General features: G+C 53.9%; 1 protein-coding gene across 1 annotated transcript; it reads right to left on the bottom strand.

Annotated features, from left to right (window-relative positions):
* Nucleotides 1-412: 412 nt before the first annotated feature.
* Nucleotides 413-15,034, bottom strand: SDR42E2 (short chain dehydrogenase/reductase family 42E, member 2). The gene is made up of 11 exons (XM_031687522.2): nt 14,063-15,034; nt 13,465-13,560; nt 11,838-11,895; nt 11,038-11,156; nt 10,281-10,356; nt 6,504-6,586; nt 5,698-5,835; nt 5,121-5,186; nt 4,646-4,709; nt 3,118-3,191; nt 413-653 (listed from the first exon to the last, which is right to left on the bottom strand). The coding sequence occupies exons 1-11, from the start codon at nt 15,002-15,004 to the stop codon at nt 414-416; spliced, it is 1,956 nt and encodes a 651-aa protein (XP_031543382.2). The 5' UTR covers nt 15,005-15,034; the 3' UTR covers nt 413.
* Nucleotides 15,035-16,005: the final 971 nt, after the last annotated feature.

Below are 16,005 nucleotides of genomic sequence, written 5' to 3'. Positions count from 1 at the left end.
GGGCGGGGCTAGAGCCTAATCAAAAGTAGGAGAAGGGAGGGACACGACCCAGAGGGAGGAGCAAGGCCAATTCCCGAAGGAGGAACCAAAGGGATGTGAGTAGAGCCGGAAAGAGGGCGGAACCAGAGGAGGGGAGAACCAGGGGTGGGTCAAGCCCGGGCAAGAGAAGGAGAAGGTCGGCTAGGCGGTGCAGGCTGGGAAGTTAAGACCTTCTTGTTGGCCTCCCGGCCAGGCCAGAGGGAGACCAAGACCCAGGCCAGGCCGGACCAAGACACGGAGGGCGGGACAGGGGCGAGAGGGCGGGGTGGGGACAACCCCAGGATTCAAGGGCGGGCCCAAGTCTGGAGAGCACAGCAGGGTAGGGTCCGAGTCCGGGAGGTGAAGCAGGGGCAGCGACAGGCCGGCGGCGATGGTCAGACGACGGACGGCTGCAGGCCTAGGAAGTGCAGGGCCAGGGCGAGCAGGCCGAGCAGCAGCAGCAGCCCGAGCAGCAGCCGCAGGAGCGTCGGCGCCGCGGATCCGCGGGGCCGCGCGGTCGTGGACTGCACGTACAGCTCCACGGCGTCCGCGAAGCTGAACTTGTCCGGCGCGTAGCCAAGCTGGGCGCGGGCCTTGGCGATCTGGAAGGTGTGCGTCACGGCCACGCTGCGCACCTGCGGGGAGAGGCGGGGCAGCCGAGGGGCGGGACGAGTGGGCGTGGGACGCAACCTCCACCTTGTTTCTCCGGGAGAGAAGCGAGGGCAGGGATTTCCCGTCCGTTGCACAGAGATTTAAAAGGACCCCTGTGTTGGATTTTGCCCCTGCAGATGCCCCCGTCTGGAAGGGCATCTCTCTCTCATCTCCGTTTTCCTCTAGGGCGCCACCTCCAGGATGCCTTTTCTGCATCTCCCCACGCTACTGAACTCAGTCCCCCCAAAGTGAAGCCCTCACCCCTGCACTCCCCTTCCCCCTCCTAGCACGATGCTGGGGCTCAGGAGGCCCTTGATACATTCTGCCTGTGGCCTGGGTGCGGCTCCCTGGAAAAACGTATCCAGGAAACACTCTTGGCTTTTCAGCCCATAGCTCCAGACCTTGTCTGGCCAGACAGGACCCAGGGTGCAGCCTTCACACCCTCGCTGATTAACTGAGCTTCCCTAAGAGAGCGATTCAATTATGCACAAGTGATTACTCTCCAGGGTTTGAGCTGCGTTTCTGGTATCCGGCAGCCAGATGGCCTGGGGCCCACAAGCTTCACAGGTTGCACTGTGCATTCTGTGCCTGGCATGGGCTAAATCCTTCCTAGGCCTTATCTCATTTAATCTTGTGAAGTGGTACCACCACCATCTTCTCTTTGGAAAACCAAAGATCAGAGAGGTTAAGTGACTTGCCCAGCGTCACACAGGGCAGCCAGATTCTAACCCATGTTCTTCCCTGCTAGGCTGAACTGAGGGTACTCTCCCACCTGACTCATTTCTTCCCCTCTCGTTCCTCAGCCAGACACTGGGAAGGAGTCCTCTAGCTGCTTGGTTCTCCCGTGGTCCTGAAACAGCCCCTGGGGTCAAGCCCCTAGTCTCGATGCTTGTGTGGGGAGAGAGGGAGAGAGGCAAGTTCTTGTCCCTTTTTGCATCAACTAGTAAGTTCAGCGGTTTGGGGGATATAGCTGTGAACTAGAGGAGCGGGGTCCTGGGACACCGCATTCTCAAATCTCAGGCTTAGATGTCACCTCCTTTGGGAAGCCTCTCTAACTTCCTCAGAATTGGCTTAGGTGCCTCTTCTGTGCACCCTGAAGTTCCTCAGTTTTTCCCCAGTATAGTTGCCTGGTTGCTGGGCTGTCTTCCCCTTTGGACTGTGAGTTCCTTGGGGTAAGGATTGTTTTGCCTCCGTTCCGCAGCACAGTGCCTGTCACACAGTAGGTGTTCAATACATAAATGAATGAAAAAAAGCTATGAAGTCAAACTGGAGGGCTGGTTGGTGTGTCATAAACGGGCCAGCAGAGGGCGCCCGAGCCACAGTGCCAAGAAACTCCCCAGCTAATTCGGCAGGGATCATTTGCCCCTGAGTTGAGGAGGAAACCAAGTGATGGGAGAGGAGCAGAGGCAGGTCACCACCCAACCATTATTCAGCAGCACTTTGGCAGTTATTTTATGTGAATATGATTTCTGACATTGCACAAGCTAGGAGTTAAGCTTGAAATCACTTAGGTCTGATCTGGTTCCAATCAGCACTGCTCCATACATAAATGCATGGGCAGGTTATCTCACACCCCGCGCCCCCGCCCCCCACCACTGTGTTTCATTTCCTCCTCTGTACGTGAAGGTGGTAACAGAATCGACAGCAGTAGTAGTTGTGAAGATTAAATGAGATAAACACAGTGCCTGGCATTTCACCACCATTCAGTAGATGGTCCCTGTTGTCACTTTTCTTCCTCCGCTAGTCTGGATCCTTCAAAGGAGAAACCATAGGGAACTGCTGCTTTCTGCAGCCCATTCTCCATTCCCCGAGGTGGAGAGCACTGAGCTTGGCATGTGAAGCAATTCCAGAACAGTGCCTTGAACAAGTCACTAACCTCTGAAAGGCTCAGTTTCTCACCATTAAATGAGATCATTATCTTTTTGCCCTTCCTAACTTAGCAGAGCATCAGGGAGAATCAAATGAGAGAGCAGACTGGACGGATTCTGCAAATAACACCCAGCACGACTTGTTACTTTACTGTTTACATTCTGCATTAAAACATCCTCTTCTAAACTGTATACACAAATGGAAAACTACATCATTATTCGAGAACAGTATTCCGAACACAGTAGGTACTTAATATATACTTATTAGTCAGTGAGCAGGAACTGTGAGCCTAGAACCAACAGGCTATGTGTGTGTGTGCATGTGTGGTGAAGGCTGGTGGAAAAGTGAATGTCACAGAACCTGCCTTCGGGAGCCCTCAGTCTGGCCGGGAAGACAGGCAGCTTTAGAATGAAATGAGAGCCATGAGGGATGGGTTTGGAGCTGTCGTCCTTCAAACCAGGAGAGCACAAGCCCGCAGTTTGGGATGTCATAGAGGAGCTGGGACTACCAGAGTGGGGGAGGGGCAGGAAGGCAAGGAGCCCCCAGGGGCGGGGGCTCCCCTCGCAGCAGCGCACTTACCTCACTCCGGGTGAGCAGCAGTGGGAGGCTGCAGATGGGCCTCAGGGCCAGATGCAAACACTCCATCACCGCGGCTGTGTGGGGAGAGAGGGGCCGGTGACCAGCGTGCCTGCTCCACGCAAGCTCCACGGAGGCCCTCAGGGACAAATCAATTTGGGGCATTATTTGCTTCACTAGGGGAAATCTCCACTTGGCAAACATTATCCTGTCCTTGGATTCCTTTAAATCAGCAGTTGTCAGCACACCCCTGGGAGACTTGTCTGGCTGTGAGATGTGTCAAAAGTAAATTGTTATTAATATGAAAGGACTGACATTTAAAAATAAGTCTGAGCAGAATCGCAGTGATCTCTATAATCACATCTCTCTCACTCACCTCTGTTCCGATATGCTCTCTTGAGTAGGAGAAAAAGAAGCTGGGAAGCGGTTCAGCTCAACCTGGGCTGTAAGCTGGGCCGCTTTTTAAAGGCTCTTCCTTCTCCTGCCCTCTTGCTTCCTGCAGGCACTGTTGTAATTGGTCTGGGGCGTGGCTGAGGTATTTCTAGATTTTAAAAGCTCCCAGGTGATTCTAATGTGCAGCCAAGGCTAAGAACCACTGAGTTATAGTTAGCTTACTGAGAGCTGGGGATTTATAGACAATCTTCCAGAACTGCCAGAACCTACGGCTGATCGCTTCTCAGCTGGGGAATAAGGGGTGTCAATCACAGCGGCAACGCTATGCAGGAGAAGTCATCCTGAGCGTGTGCTCAGTGGGACAAAAGTTTGCAAACCCCTGCTTTAAATGCCAGGCATCCCGGTGCATTTAGAATGCAACAGATGCAGCTGAGAAACGGGAGGTCTTCCAGGAACACAGTTGTCTGTGACTTGAGGGCACCTGTCCCCGTGGACTGATCACTCCATGCCTGATGCCTGCTCTCAGCATTCCAGCTGGAAGGAGGCCAGCAGAGGGATGCTGGGGCATGGGAGTAGAGACTGATGTTCAGGGTGAGGAGAATTTAGGGTCAAAACAGAACCTCCACATGTCCAAAAGCAGCCTAAACGCCATGGTGACCTTGGAGGATGGGCAGCCGCAGGGCTCCCTCTCCTCTGCTCAGCACGGTCCCTTCCACCCAGGATGCAGGGCTGGGCACGGGCTTTGGCGTCAGCAGAGCCCAGGATGGATTCTACCTCTCCTGCCGTCTCACTGCGGCACTGTGGGCAGGCTGCTAACCTGTCAGAGCCTCAATTGCCTCATCTTTAAAATGGGCCCCATCACACCCACCTCGCAAGTGGAATAGAGATTAAACAGGGCCAGGACTAGGTGAGGGGGAGTGAGGTGTCTCCGGTTTAAAATTTAAGGAGGCACTTGCTCTCAGGGCTGGGCACGTGCACACTGGCCTTGGAGCATCTGAAGCATGGCAGCAAGGGTTTCCTTAAATTTTGTGCCCTCAATGCCCCACTGGCCTCAACTAGGTCTTGGCCCTGGGTTTAAAATCAGGTAACACATGTACACCTGGCACATGGAGGGTTTTAATATACACGCTTTCCTTACCTGACAGGTAAACCCAGGAAGTAGGCACCTGGATCCAGGGCTGGCTGTACCCCAGCTTCTCAAACTGCAAGGAAACATGGCTTAAATGAGCTGCGGTCCTTCAGGGGCTGCTGTGGAAAGGCCGTGGGGCGAGCAGGGCACGTTTGTGCTTTGTCTACCTTCTATTTACTTCTTTCGGGGCCTCACCACTTAGTATCAGGGTCACAAGCAAAATTCCACAAGGCGGGATGTCACCATAAATTGGGAAGCAGGGTGGGAGGGACTGTGGCAAACCGGGGTAGCTCACGGCCCCCAAAAGTGCAGCCATGACCCAGCTCCAGCCAGTTCCAATGTTGCCCATTGGACACTGTTGCCAGAGCTGGCCTTTAATGTGAAATTTTCTGATTTTTTTGTAAGTAGGAAAGGGTGACAGAGAGAGAAGATGTGGGGCTCCCCGGATTCTCACTTGGGGTGGGGGCAGTGTCTGGGCACCTACCAGCGGGGCCATCCATTCGAAGAGGTTGACGCTCTCCCCATCATTGATGTAGTAGGCCTGTCCACTCTGAGGGGGACACATGGGGAGGGGGACGGTCACGCACACACCCACCACCTGATCCCACACTCTCAGATGGCTTCCAGCAGCTGCCCTAACCCTAGACAACTCCTGAGCAGCCCTGGGGACAGACTTGGACAAGTCCCTTTGAATTCTGAGGCTGCTGACTGACTAGCTGTGTGACCTTGATGGAGTCACTTAACCTCTCTGTACCTCAGTTTCTTCATCTGAGAAATGGGAGGAAAACAACGGGCTCTTCCTCTTGGGCTGTCAAAACGATTAAATGTAATGCTATGTGTAAAATGCTTAGCATTTGGTGCCTGTCATTCTGGAATCAACAACACTTACCTTACAGGGTCATTTTGAGGCGCTAATGATGCTTTAAAAGGACCACCTGTTGTGCCTGTCCCATCAGCCAGCATGAGTTGGGGAGATGTGTGTGAGCCAGGAATCCCCTAGGGCTGGGGGACCAGCCTGCAGCCCGCGGGGTAAGGTGGGGGGAGCAGTATAGGGGACTCACGGCCACGTAGCCCTTGGCGGCGGTGAGGGCCTCGGCCGCCAGCACGTGTGCCTGCACCAGATTGTGCACGTGGACCCAGTTCATCCGTGTCCTGCGGTCCCCAAATCGGAACATGAATAGCCTCTTCTTGACGTGGTTCTGGTGGAGGCCAGGGGACGGGTGAGAAACACAGACCAAGCCTGGAGTGGCTTTAAATTCCATCTACATGCTGAAGGCTCCCAAGTTTCTAGCTCCAGGCCAGAGTCCTTTGTCCCAGTTCCACACAGGATGCCTTCCTGACACCTCCACTTGGTCTTCGAATAGACAAGGTGGCCTTGTCCTGTCCAGGAGTGAGCGCCTGATCCCTCCCTCCCCGCAGCCCACAGCACCCAGTGCTCAGGCCCAAGCCCTGCAGCCACCCTTGACACCACCTCTCACTCTCCACACCCAACCCGTCTGTGTACCCAAGTGTCTCAGCCATTACAATCTGTCCAGAATCCAGCCACTCCTCACAACCCTGACTGCTGCCTTCATCTCTCACCTGGATAAAGAAATAGCCTCCTAACTGGCCCCCTGCCTCCACCCTCGGCCCCTGCAGGCTGTTCCCCATGCAGCCAGGGGTTCCTTTTGAATCCTAAGTCAGATCACATCTCCCCTGCTCAGAATCTTCCAGGGCGCCCATCCTTGCAGGCTGGATGGCTGAGGAGGCCCTTCTGCTCCCCACCCAGCTACTCTCTGATTTGTCCCCCAACCCCGACACCCTTGCTCAGCTCCTCCCACCAATCAGGCTCCTTCTGTGCCTCCAGCCTGGCGCTGGGACTACATACCGCCACGCGGGGCAGGTGCCTCTGCTCTTCGGGGCCGTAGATCCCTGGGGGCCGGAGCACACATGTCCGCAGAGTGCCTCCTCCTATGATACAGGGGAGGCCGGTCAGGGTCCCGGGAATGGGGGTGGACGAGCAAGGAGAGGGACAGAAAGGCTGTCCACATCTCCCGGTCCTTACCCAGATAGGTTGGTAGGGAAGGCAGGTCCTTGGGGTGTCCTTATTTAATTAATCATTCTCTCGGTCGATCACATAGTCATTCAACAAACACTGTTCAGCATCACCCCTGTCACTGCCCTGCCCTGCCCTGCACCAGCACTGGGCCCTGGGATGGATACTGTGAAGAATCAAAGGATGACCAAGAAATGGCCCCTGCCAGTAACAGAGACAAGACCTGCATGCAGCTATCTGCATGACCCATAAGTTTATCCAGCACTTGACAGGCGTGATATCCTTCGACTTCCCTGAGTCCTACTGTGCCCATTCTACAGACGAGCACAGACCCACATGCTCTCATGCCTATAGCTATAGTTCTTTCCTTTTTCTGGTTATCAGTTAAAGACCATGGAGAGGTCCTACTATGTGCCTGGCATTCTGATAAGCCTGGACTTTTTCCCTCAAGGCAACCCTATGAGTGGGAACTGTTATTATCCCTGTCTTATGGATAAAAGAACAAAGGCTCAGAGAAGGAAAGTGATTTGCCTAAGGGCACACAGCCCTTCCTAGCGGAGCTGAGATGGGAACTAAAGCCCAGGCTCTTTCTACTGACAGCATGAGAGCTGGGGGTCTGTCTCCCTAACTCTCACTGCTCTGTGCCAGCAGAGTCCCCAGACCAAGACAGAGCTTGGTCCAGGGCTTCCCAAATGCTCTGCTGAGGGGCCCTCTTGGCGTAAGTGGGAACATGTCTCCCCGGGGAAGTCTCGGGGTACAGCCTGAAGAGCTGCCCCAAACAGATTCCTTTTAAATCTTAAGAAAGGTTATAAAATGTTCAATGTGTTCTTATAATCCATTTGTGCTTAAGAGCAAAAATTTTTTAAACTACTTATTTGTAAACTGCTTGACTCCCAGCCCCAACTCCTGAACTGAGACGGAGCCTCTGGAAGATGTCCCACTTCCCCGAGGCTCAGGTTCCCCAAGCGGTCGTGCCCCTAGTTTGGGGAGCTGAGTGTATGCCAACCTTTGGGACCAGAAGCCCACCTTCCTCCGGGGTCCCCTCCCCTCTGCACCAGGTCTAGGGGGACTGTCAGTCTAGATGCGCTGCTCTCCTCTGAGCTGGTGGCCATGGGACCCAAGCTGGGCCAATGCCATGGCCTCACCCAGGAATGTGACTCTCGACATTACTGATGTGGGATCTAAAATCCTAGGAGTGGGTTCATCCTGAGAGGCTGATCACCAGCTCCTGCCACCCAGGTCCCTGGAGCTCCCTCGACCTTGTCCTTTCTAAGCCCTGGTGGTCATTTCTCTGGAATCTATTTTCCAGAATATTTCCCATATCCTTCCAGTATAAATTCACTTTTCCCCACAAATTAGCCAGGGCTGGTGTCTTTGGGTCAGAACCAAGCATCCTGCCTGCTCTCCCTTGAACACCCTCACTTTACAATGAGGCCCAGTGTAGTGGCTTGAGGGGGTGGCCCCTGAAAAGATACATCCACATCCTGGAAACTGTGGATCCAATTTTACTTGGAAAAGGGATCTTTGAAGATGTAATTAAGGATCTAAAAATGAAATGATCCTGGATTATCCAGGTGAGCCCTAAATCCAATGTCGCGTATCCTTATAAGAGACTCACAGAGAAGAGACAGGTCAAGAAGAAGAGAGGCCACGTGAAGACAGAGACAGAGACCAGGGTGAAGCAGCCACCCACCAAGGAAGGACCCCAAGCATCTGGGGCCACCAGAAGCTGGAGGAGACAAGGAAGGACTCTCCCCTCGTGTCTTTGGAGGGACCACAGCCCAAATGACACTTTGATTTCAGACGCCTGGCTGTGAACTGTGACAACTATGAGAGAAGAAATTTCTGTTGTTTCAAGCCACTAGGTTTGTGGTAATTTGTGTTGGTGGCCTTAGGACACTAAAGACACCAAGAGACAGGAGGATACAGAGCATTCACACTGAGCTGGGGTCTGTACTGTCTCAGGACCCTGCTACAGGGACCAGGGCACTCCATGCCAGGTTAGAGGCAGCGTCTCAGGGACCGGTTTGTGTAGTAGGGACTGGAAATCACCCAGGGTGACCGTGGCTGGACTCCTGGGAGGCAGGTATCAGGTGAGCTTTTCTGTAAACAGCCTGCAGCTAATTTTAAACTCTGGGTCACCTGGGTATGGTGTGGGGGGGTCGGGTTGCAGCTGACGTTGTCCGGCGGGGCCCTGGGCAGCCACGTCACAGCGGGGCCGGGCCCAGGGTATCCATGACTCCCCTGACTGTGGAAAGCTGGGGATGCTCGTATAAATAATTCTCGGCCAGAGGATTAGGTGTCTGGCTCATAGGCTGCTGGTCCAGGCAGGGGAGGCCCCAGGTAGAGAAGAGACTTCAACTGCGCAGGGTCTAACCCCTGGAAAGACACAGCTGGATGTTCCCACTGGATGAGGGGCCAAGGCCTGACAGGCCCAGGGTGAGGGGGTAGGGTGGGGAAGATTTTAAGGGAAAGAGACCTACTCTGCCATAGCTACCGTCAAGCCCCAGGATATGGTGTTTCCCCTGGTGGGGAGGGGGTTCAAATCCCACCTTGCCACCTAATCGCGATGTGACCCTCAGCTAAATCAGCAAACCTTTCAGCCTCAGCTTTCTCTTCTGTAAATTTCAAACATCCTTCACTCTCCAAATCCACTTGGCTCCTGAGTTTAGACAGTGAGGGAAACCAGGTTTTCTGATTCTTTTTAGTTTCTGAATTTCAGAAAGCAAACAGCGATAATCTGGATAACAGAGAATTTATCTGAATCTGACTCCTGAGGTTAGAAAGGAAGGGAGACCTCAGGTTCTTACCTTGTCTGGCTGCTGTGAAGAGTTATTGAGACTTGTGCAGATAAAATTAGCATGCAAAACAGGGCCTGGCAAGCAGCAAGCACCTGATAAACTCAAGCTGTCTATGTTTTTTTTTAACAGTCCAAATCATTTTATTCTCACTCAAGGTTTTTTGAGCTGAATTCCAATATTATCCCCGTTTTTTCAGATGCGGAGACAGGCTGGGAGGGGATAAGTGTACCGCCCAAGATCCCACAGCTGACAGGAGGTGGAGCTTGGATATGAACTCAGTTCAGTCCAGTGCCAGTGCGTGGGTGCCGAGCCACTGTGCCCGGCTGTCACCTGTCCCTGCTCTATTGTCACTTCTCTATGACAATCCAATAACGCAGACGAGGCTGATTTTTCTGGGAGTTACTAAAGGGCCCCTCAGGTGCACGACCCTTGCAAAGTGCTATACCTCATTGCATCGTCATAAACTTGTACTCTTGTCTAAAGAGGGTCCTGAAAACTGGATTCCCTCTTAAGTGGCAGAAAAGAGAGCCAGATTTGGGCTTTCCCAAGTGTCTCCCCACCAGACCAGGAGCAACGTGAGGGCAGAGCCTGGGCCTGCCATCTTCCAGGCTGTATCCCTGGCAGGGTGTGGGCACACAACAGGTGTTCAGAATTTGTTGGATGATGAATGCCCAAGGCCTTGGGGAGGTGTCCTTTGGAAGGAAAGAGGGCCCCAGAAAGCTATCAGCTAAAAGCTAGAGTCACACTTGCTGCAGGAAGGCAGCAGTGGGCATGCATGCTGACTGTGAGCAGGGCCCCGAGTACTCACCTAGGAGAGGTGTCCCATTGGCCATGAGGATCAACTGGTCGGCGATGGCTTTGGTTCGGGAGTAGTGGTCCATGTGCTACCAGGGGACAGGGAGAACAGAGCCACTGGACAGGGGTCGGTGACACTGCTGGCAATGCTTGCCTGGCCTCAGAGCTGCACCTTTGCAGCAGACCATATGGGGGTTCATTTCTGGGGACCCCCACTAGGAAATGGCCAATCCTGAAGCCCTACTGCCTCTCTCCTCCCTCTACATGGGAGCCACAGGAATCACAGAGACAGTTCAGAGGAGTAACAATGACCAGGGGCTCCTTGATTCAGGGAGGCTTCTGCCAGCCCCAGTGCCTGCTCTGGGAAGTAGGGGCTGGACGAGCGTCAGATGGACCGTTGACATGTAGTCCCTTAGTGCTCACACAGCATTTTCACATACATCATCTCATTTCCAGCTCTCCATGTCCCCACAGGGTGGTGTTATCGCACCCAGATGAAAAAGGAAAGGCTCAGAGTGAAGAGATTTGCTCAGGGCCCCACAGTAGAAAGTGGCTTTGATGGCTCAAAGTCAGGTCTGTGTGATTTCAAAGCCCCTGCTGGCATGACCAGCCAAAGTAGAAGAGGACTTGTGCCACCCTGTTTTGGGGATCCTTTGTTCCTGGGGCTCACCTTGAGTTGTGAAGTTGACCCTGGCTCTGCCCCTCCCTACCCTTTGGACTGTGGGTCCCAGGCCCACTGGCCCCGCCCACCTCTCCTGGAAGCCGAGTACCTTCTCCAGTGGGAAATATGGCACAGAGTCCTCATCACCCTGCTCTATGGGCTTCCCGCCGAATGCGACATTGACGGTGCTGGTGTAGATGAGCCTTGGAACCCGCCGGCGGACACAAACTGCAGTGACAGGTGCACACAGCGACACACAGGCACACAGACGGGGTCGATGTGAGCAGAGAGCTGGCTGAGGAGGTGCCCACGGGACCAAACTGGGTGAATCCACTGAACTCTAGCCAGCCTCCAGCACACATCCTGGCTCAGAAGAGAAAGACCTCCCTCCCTTAACTAGGGGAGGGGTCAAGTCCCTGCTCCATGGGCCCCTGGGGGCCGAGTCGGCTCACTCTCAGTGTGGCTGTGGCCCCTGAGCTACCTTGCCAGGGACAGGTCAGAAGAAAGTCCACTCGATGGGGACACAGAAGAAACACACTCAAAAATGACAGGGAAAGACGGGATGCAGGTCAGGCAGCACATGCCCAGGGAGCCCAGATGTGGGGCTTCTGTTCTGGTCCTTCAGCGACTTTTCTTCTCCCGACCCCTAAGCCCTCTGTGCAAACGCCACTCCCCGTGTCCTCAGATACGCCGAGGCCACACCGAGTCACCCCATGCTGGGGCCTGGGCAGGCCTGCAGAGCAGGAAGGATGTGCTGCCCACAGGCCCTCCGCTGAGAGGGCAGAGGGAGAGGAGGAGGCTCTGGTCTCCGTCCCTCCTCCACCCTGTCCCCTAGAGCTGGGCCTGTGGCAGGAGTAGGGAGAGAAGTGGGAAACACACGGTAGGTCACACTCCACTCTGAGCGCCTACCATCAATCACTAGTTTGGTGCCTCCAACATTTATAGACTCAATCTGCTTTTTTTGCAGCTAAAAGACAAGACGGAGGTGGGAGAGTCAGGTGCTGCCTCACGCCTTGTTGCTGAGGCCATGAGGTTGGGCTTGGGCGGGGCAGGGCGGGGGCTGCAGCTCAGAGGCAGGGATCCCAGGGTGGGGGCCCCACAGGCAGTGCGGGGGCCTTGGGTCCAGTGCCTCCACTCTGCCACCATCTCCATGGGCCAGCTGGGGAGATTCCGTCTTGCACCTGACCCTCAGCTCCCTCATCTGTAAAGTGAGGGCAGACCCCCTTGGGTGGTTGGCAGGATTTAATAAGCCCTGTGGGAGGACCTGGTATAGGGCCTGACAAAGAAAAAGGATTCAAATGTGCTGGATTGCTTCCTGGCTCTAGAAATCTCAGCTTCCTTACGTGTAAGATGGACACAGTAATACTATCCAAGCGAAGGGGCTGGGGTGTGAAAAATGAAAACTGGGCTACAGGGAAAGATGCTGGTGCCCCAGGGACAGGGTGAGGCCTTGACGACTCATTTAATCCCTACAACCACATGAAGAGGAGGTGAGTTCCGTACTGATTTTTAAACTATATTTATTCTTGTTGCAGTTGTTTTTGTTTAATAGTAATACAATCACAAGGTTAAAAAGTTCAATCCTTATTCCAAGTCTCCTTTTTCCCTCCCCAGAGGCAACCACTGTTATCAGCCTCTGTATTTCTAGAGATAATTTACCCTTATTAACACCAGCATATAAGCATGTGTGAGTATGTAGCTTTCTTTTTTAACCTACTCTTTTTTTGTGGGGGGAGGTAATTAAGTTTACTTATTTACTTTTGATGGAGGTACTGAGGATTGAACCCAGGACCTTGTGCATGCCAAGCATGCACTCTACCACTGAGCTATACCCTCCTCCCCTGTAGCTTTTTTTTTTTTTAAACAAAAATGTCAAACATAGTGTTTTTGCATCTTGGAAATTGTTCTGTTATCAGCACATATTGAATGATCTCATTCTTTTAAATGGCTGCATAGAATTTCATTGTATGTGTATAGATAACATTTATTTAAATAGTCCCCAGCTTGGGGGAGGGTATAGCTCATGTGGTACATGCCTGAGGTCCTGGGTTCAATCCCCAGTACCTCCTCTAATTAAATAAGTAAATAAACCTAATTACCTTCCCCCTCCAAAAAATTAAAATAAATAAAATAATAAAAAATAGTCCCCAATTGATGGATATGTAGGTTATTTCCGGTTTGGTTCATAAACAATGCTGTAAATATACAAGGAAGTGTAATTTCTGAGTCAAAGAGTGTTGTACACTTTGATAAATACTGTTACACTGTTCTCTGCAGAGACTGTGACAGAAGTACTTCTAATGGCCTCACTTTGTGGATGAAGAAACGGAGGCTCAGAGAGGTTAAGTTAACTTGCCCTAGTCACACAGCTAGAAAATGGCAGAACTGGCATTTGGTCCCAATGGATGCAAAACACAGGCTGGGTGCAGCCCAAACCCTCCCTGGAATAGGTGATGAGCAGTAATGAACACCCGGGGAGTGAGGTGGGTGGGCAGAGCCAAGGCCTGAATCCAGGCCCTGTGTGTGAGGGGCTCACCTTCTCAGCACCAGACATTCCGTAGGAGGCCACGTGGAAGACACAGTCCACCCCTTCGAAGGCGCGGTACAGGGCTTCTGCATCACGGACATCAGCCTGGAACGGAGAAGGAAGACGCGGAGGTAGGAGGCCTTGGTCCAAGGCACTCAGAGGTAACCGCTATGTACCTTGCCAGGTCCCAATGCTGGTCCCCTGACCCCACCTGGGGCTAGAATCTGCAGGGCCAGGAGCAGCTGTGGGACAGGGTTTACTAGATGATTCCACCAGGTTTCTTTGCCATCAGCCCCATTTATGGAGCTAAGTCACAGAGGCCGTGCTCAGTGTTCTACATGCAGTGTCTCCTCAACTCCCCACGAGACCCTTGTAAAGCAGATATTGTTGGTGTCCCCTTTCTATGGATGAAGATGTGAGGCTCAGAGGGGTGGCACCCTGTGGCCATGGCTGCCTGGCTGGGAGCTGGGGTTGGAGCTGAAACACTCTGACTTCAGAGGCCATGCTCTTCAACACCACGCCACTGGGTACACATCAGACACTGTTCCCCGCCCTCCACCACCAGCCAGGGTTCCCCACACCCCCAGCCCCCCAGTCATCACTGCACCTGGATGAACTCGGTCCCTGAGCACAGCTCCCACTGGGGTCTGCGGAGGTCGAGCAGGATGACAGAAGTGCCACTCTTGGCCAGGCTAGAACCCAGGCTAAAGCCCAGGTAGCCTCCTCCTCCAGTCACCAGGACCTTCTGCCTAGAGGCCTGCACAGGTGTGGCCTGAGTCTTCTGCTGCAGTGGCGGTGATGGGGCTGTCATTGACTCAGGAGGTTTGTGCCCAGTCTCTGATCCCCGCCTGGGCCCAGGCCTGACTGCTGGCCCAGATAATGGTAAAGCTCCTGAGCCAGGTACAGACCCAGTTTCTAGTCCAGGCCCCAGAGCTGGTCCAGGTCCTGTAGCAGCACCAGACCCCAACAACACACCAGGCCCTTGTCTAGGTCCCAGAGCAGCACCAGGCCCTGGCCCAGGCCCCGACATCACACCAGGCCCTTGTCCAGGTCCCAGAGCAGCACCAGGTCCTGGCCCAGGCCCCGAAACTGCACCAGGCCCTTGTCCAGGTCCCAGAGCAGCACCAGACCCCGGCCCAGGCCCCGACACCACACCAGGCCCTTGTCCAGGTCTCAGAGCAGCACCAGGCCCCGGCCCAGGCCCCAACACTCCCCCAAGCCCTAGCCCAGGTCCCAAAGCAGCACTGGGTCTTGATCCAGGTTCTAGAACCACATCAGGCCTAGGCCTAGGCCCCGAAACAGTACCAGGCCCCAACCCAGGCCCCAGAATAGCACCAGGGCCTGGAACAGCACCAGGCCCGGGTCCAGGTCCAGACACAACACCAGGCCCCAACCCAGGTCTGGACACAGCACCAGGCCCCGGCCCAGGAGCTGACTCAGACCCCAGGCCTGAGACCCCCACCCAGGCCTGGCAGACAGGGCAGCTCTGCTGGCCCTGGCCCGTAGCTTTGCAAGCCTCTGGAGAGGAGCCTGCTGGATTGGGCTTCATCTTCTACCGAGCCGTGTGAACCCAGGATCTGTCCACCTGTAGGGAAAAACAACGTGTACATTCTAGGGTTTTCTCAAGTCACATGGATTATCAGACCTCTGGGGACTGAGGGGATCTCCTGGTAAGAATTAGAGACCCTCTGAGCTCCCAGTAAACAGTTTCAGAATCTTGAGAACTTCCAAGGTGGCTGCCACCTTCCTCAGAGAGAGTCTGAGTCTGAGACAAAGCAACCAGGCCTTGGGTTTCACAGCTGGGGAAACCAAAGCACAAAGTCACATTGCATTGCTGAGATTTACATGAAGCATTCCTGAATACTCTACCAGTTCTGTAAAATCTTGGTTCTTGGTCCCTTAAAATCTTGTAGTACCAGAGGGAGATAGACTAAATCATGCCAAGGGGAACACCACTAAACTGGGTGGTGCCTGCTTTCTGATGGGGAAATTGGGAGGACTTCCTGGAGGAGGAGAGGAGAACTAGGAGGAGGTGGAAGACAGGGAGGAAGGGAAGAATCCACATGGGATCCAAAAGGGCCCTGGAAACTTGCACAAGTGTGGCATCACCTCTGCCCTGGCAACTGCTGCCTCTGGTTCTCCCAGGTCCCCCAGCAGTGCAGGTGACTGGGACCACAAGGTCTGCCCAAGTTCCCTCTGGGCTTCAGGATCAGGTCTGTGGGCTTCGGGGGCCAGCACTGAGGATCCTGCCCTCCTCACTCTAGACAATGCAAATCAGGCCATCAGTCACTGCCACCATCGTCTCACCCCTCCACCACCTGTTGCATCTGAGGATAAGTCTGGACCAGGGGCCAGATCACCGCTATCATCATTAATAACAGCAGCAACTGTGTACTGCGGGCCTACTGTGTGCCAGGCCCTGTGGATACAGAGATAGGTAAGTCTCTGCCGTATCGTCGCCTAGAGTGACAGCTATGGGGTGTATGTTTTAGTTTCCTCTATCACAGTCCTCCTGTTCTCCAAAGTTCTGAGTGAGGGATAAAGTCATGC

Source organism: Vicugna pacos, chromosome 18 (genome assembly GCF_048564905.1).
Source record: "Vicugna pacos chromosome 18, VicPac4, whole genome shotgun sequence".
Lineage (NCBI taxonomy): Eukaryota > Metazoa > Chordata > Mammalia > Artiodactyla > Camelidae > Vicugna > Vicugna pacos.
The sequence above is the reverse complement of the archived record's forward strand: the minus strand, read 5'-3'. Positions and strand labels throughout refer to the sequence as shown.

Coding starts and splice junctions, on each gene's coding strand:
- SDR42E2 (XM_031687522.2), bottom strand. CDS start 15,004: ATGAAGCCCAATCCAGCAGGCTCCTCTCCAGAGGCTTGCAAAGCTACG. Junction 13,561..14,062: donor CAGGGACCGAGTTCATCCAG/GTGCAGTGATGA, acceptor TCTCCGTTCCAG/GCTGATGTCCGTGATGCAGA. Junction 654..3,117: donor TGCTGCTCACCCGGAGTGAG/GTAAGTGCGCTG, acceptor CTCTCCCCGCAG/GTGCGCAGCGTGGCCGTGAC.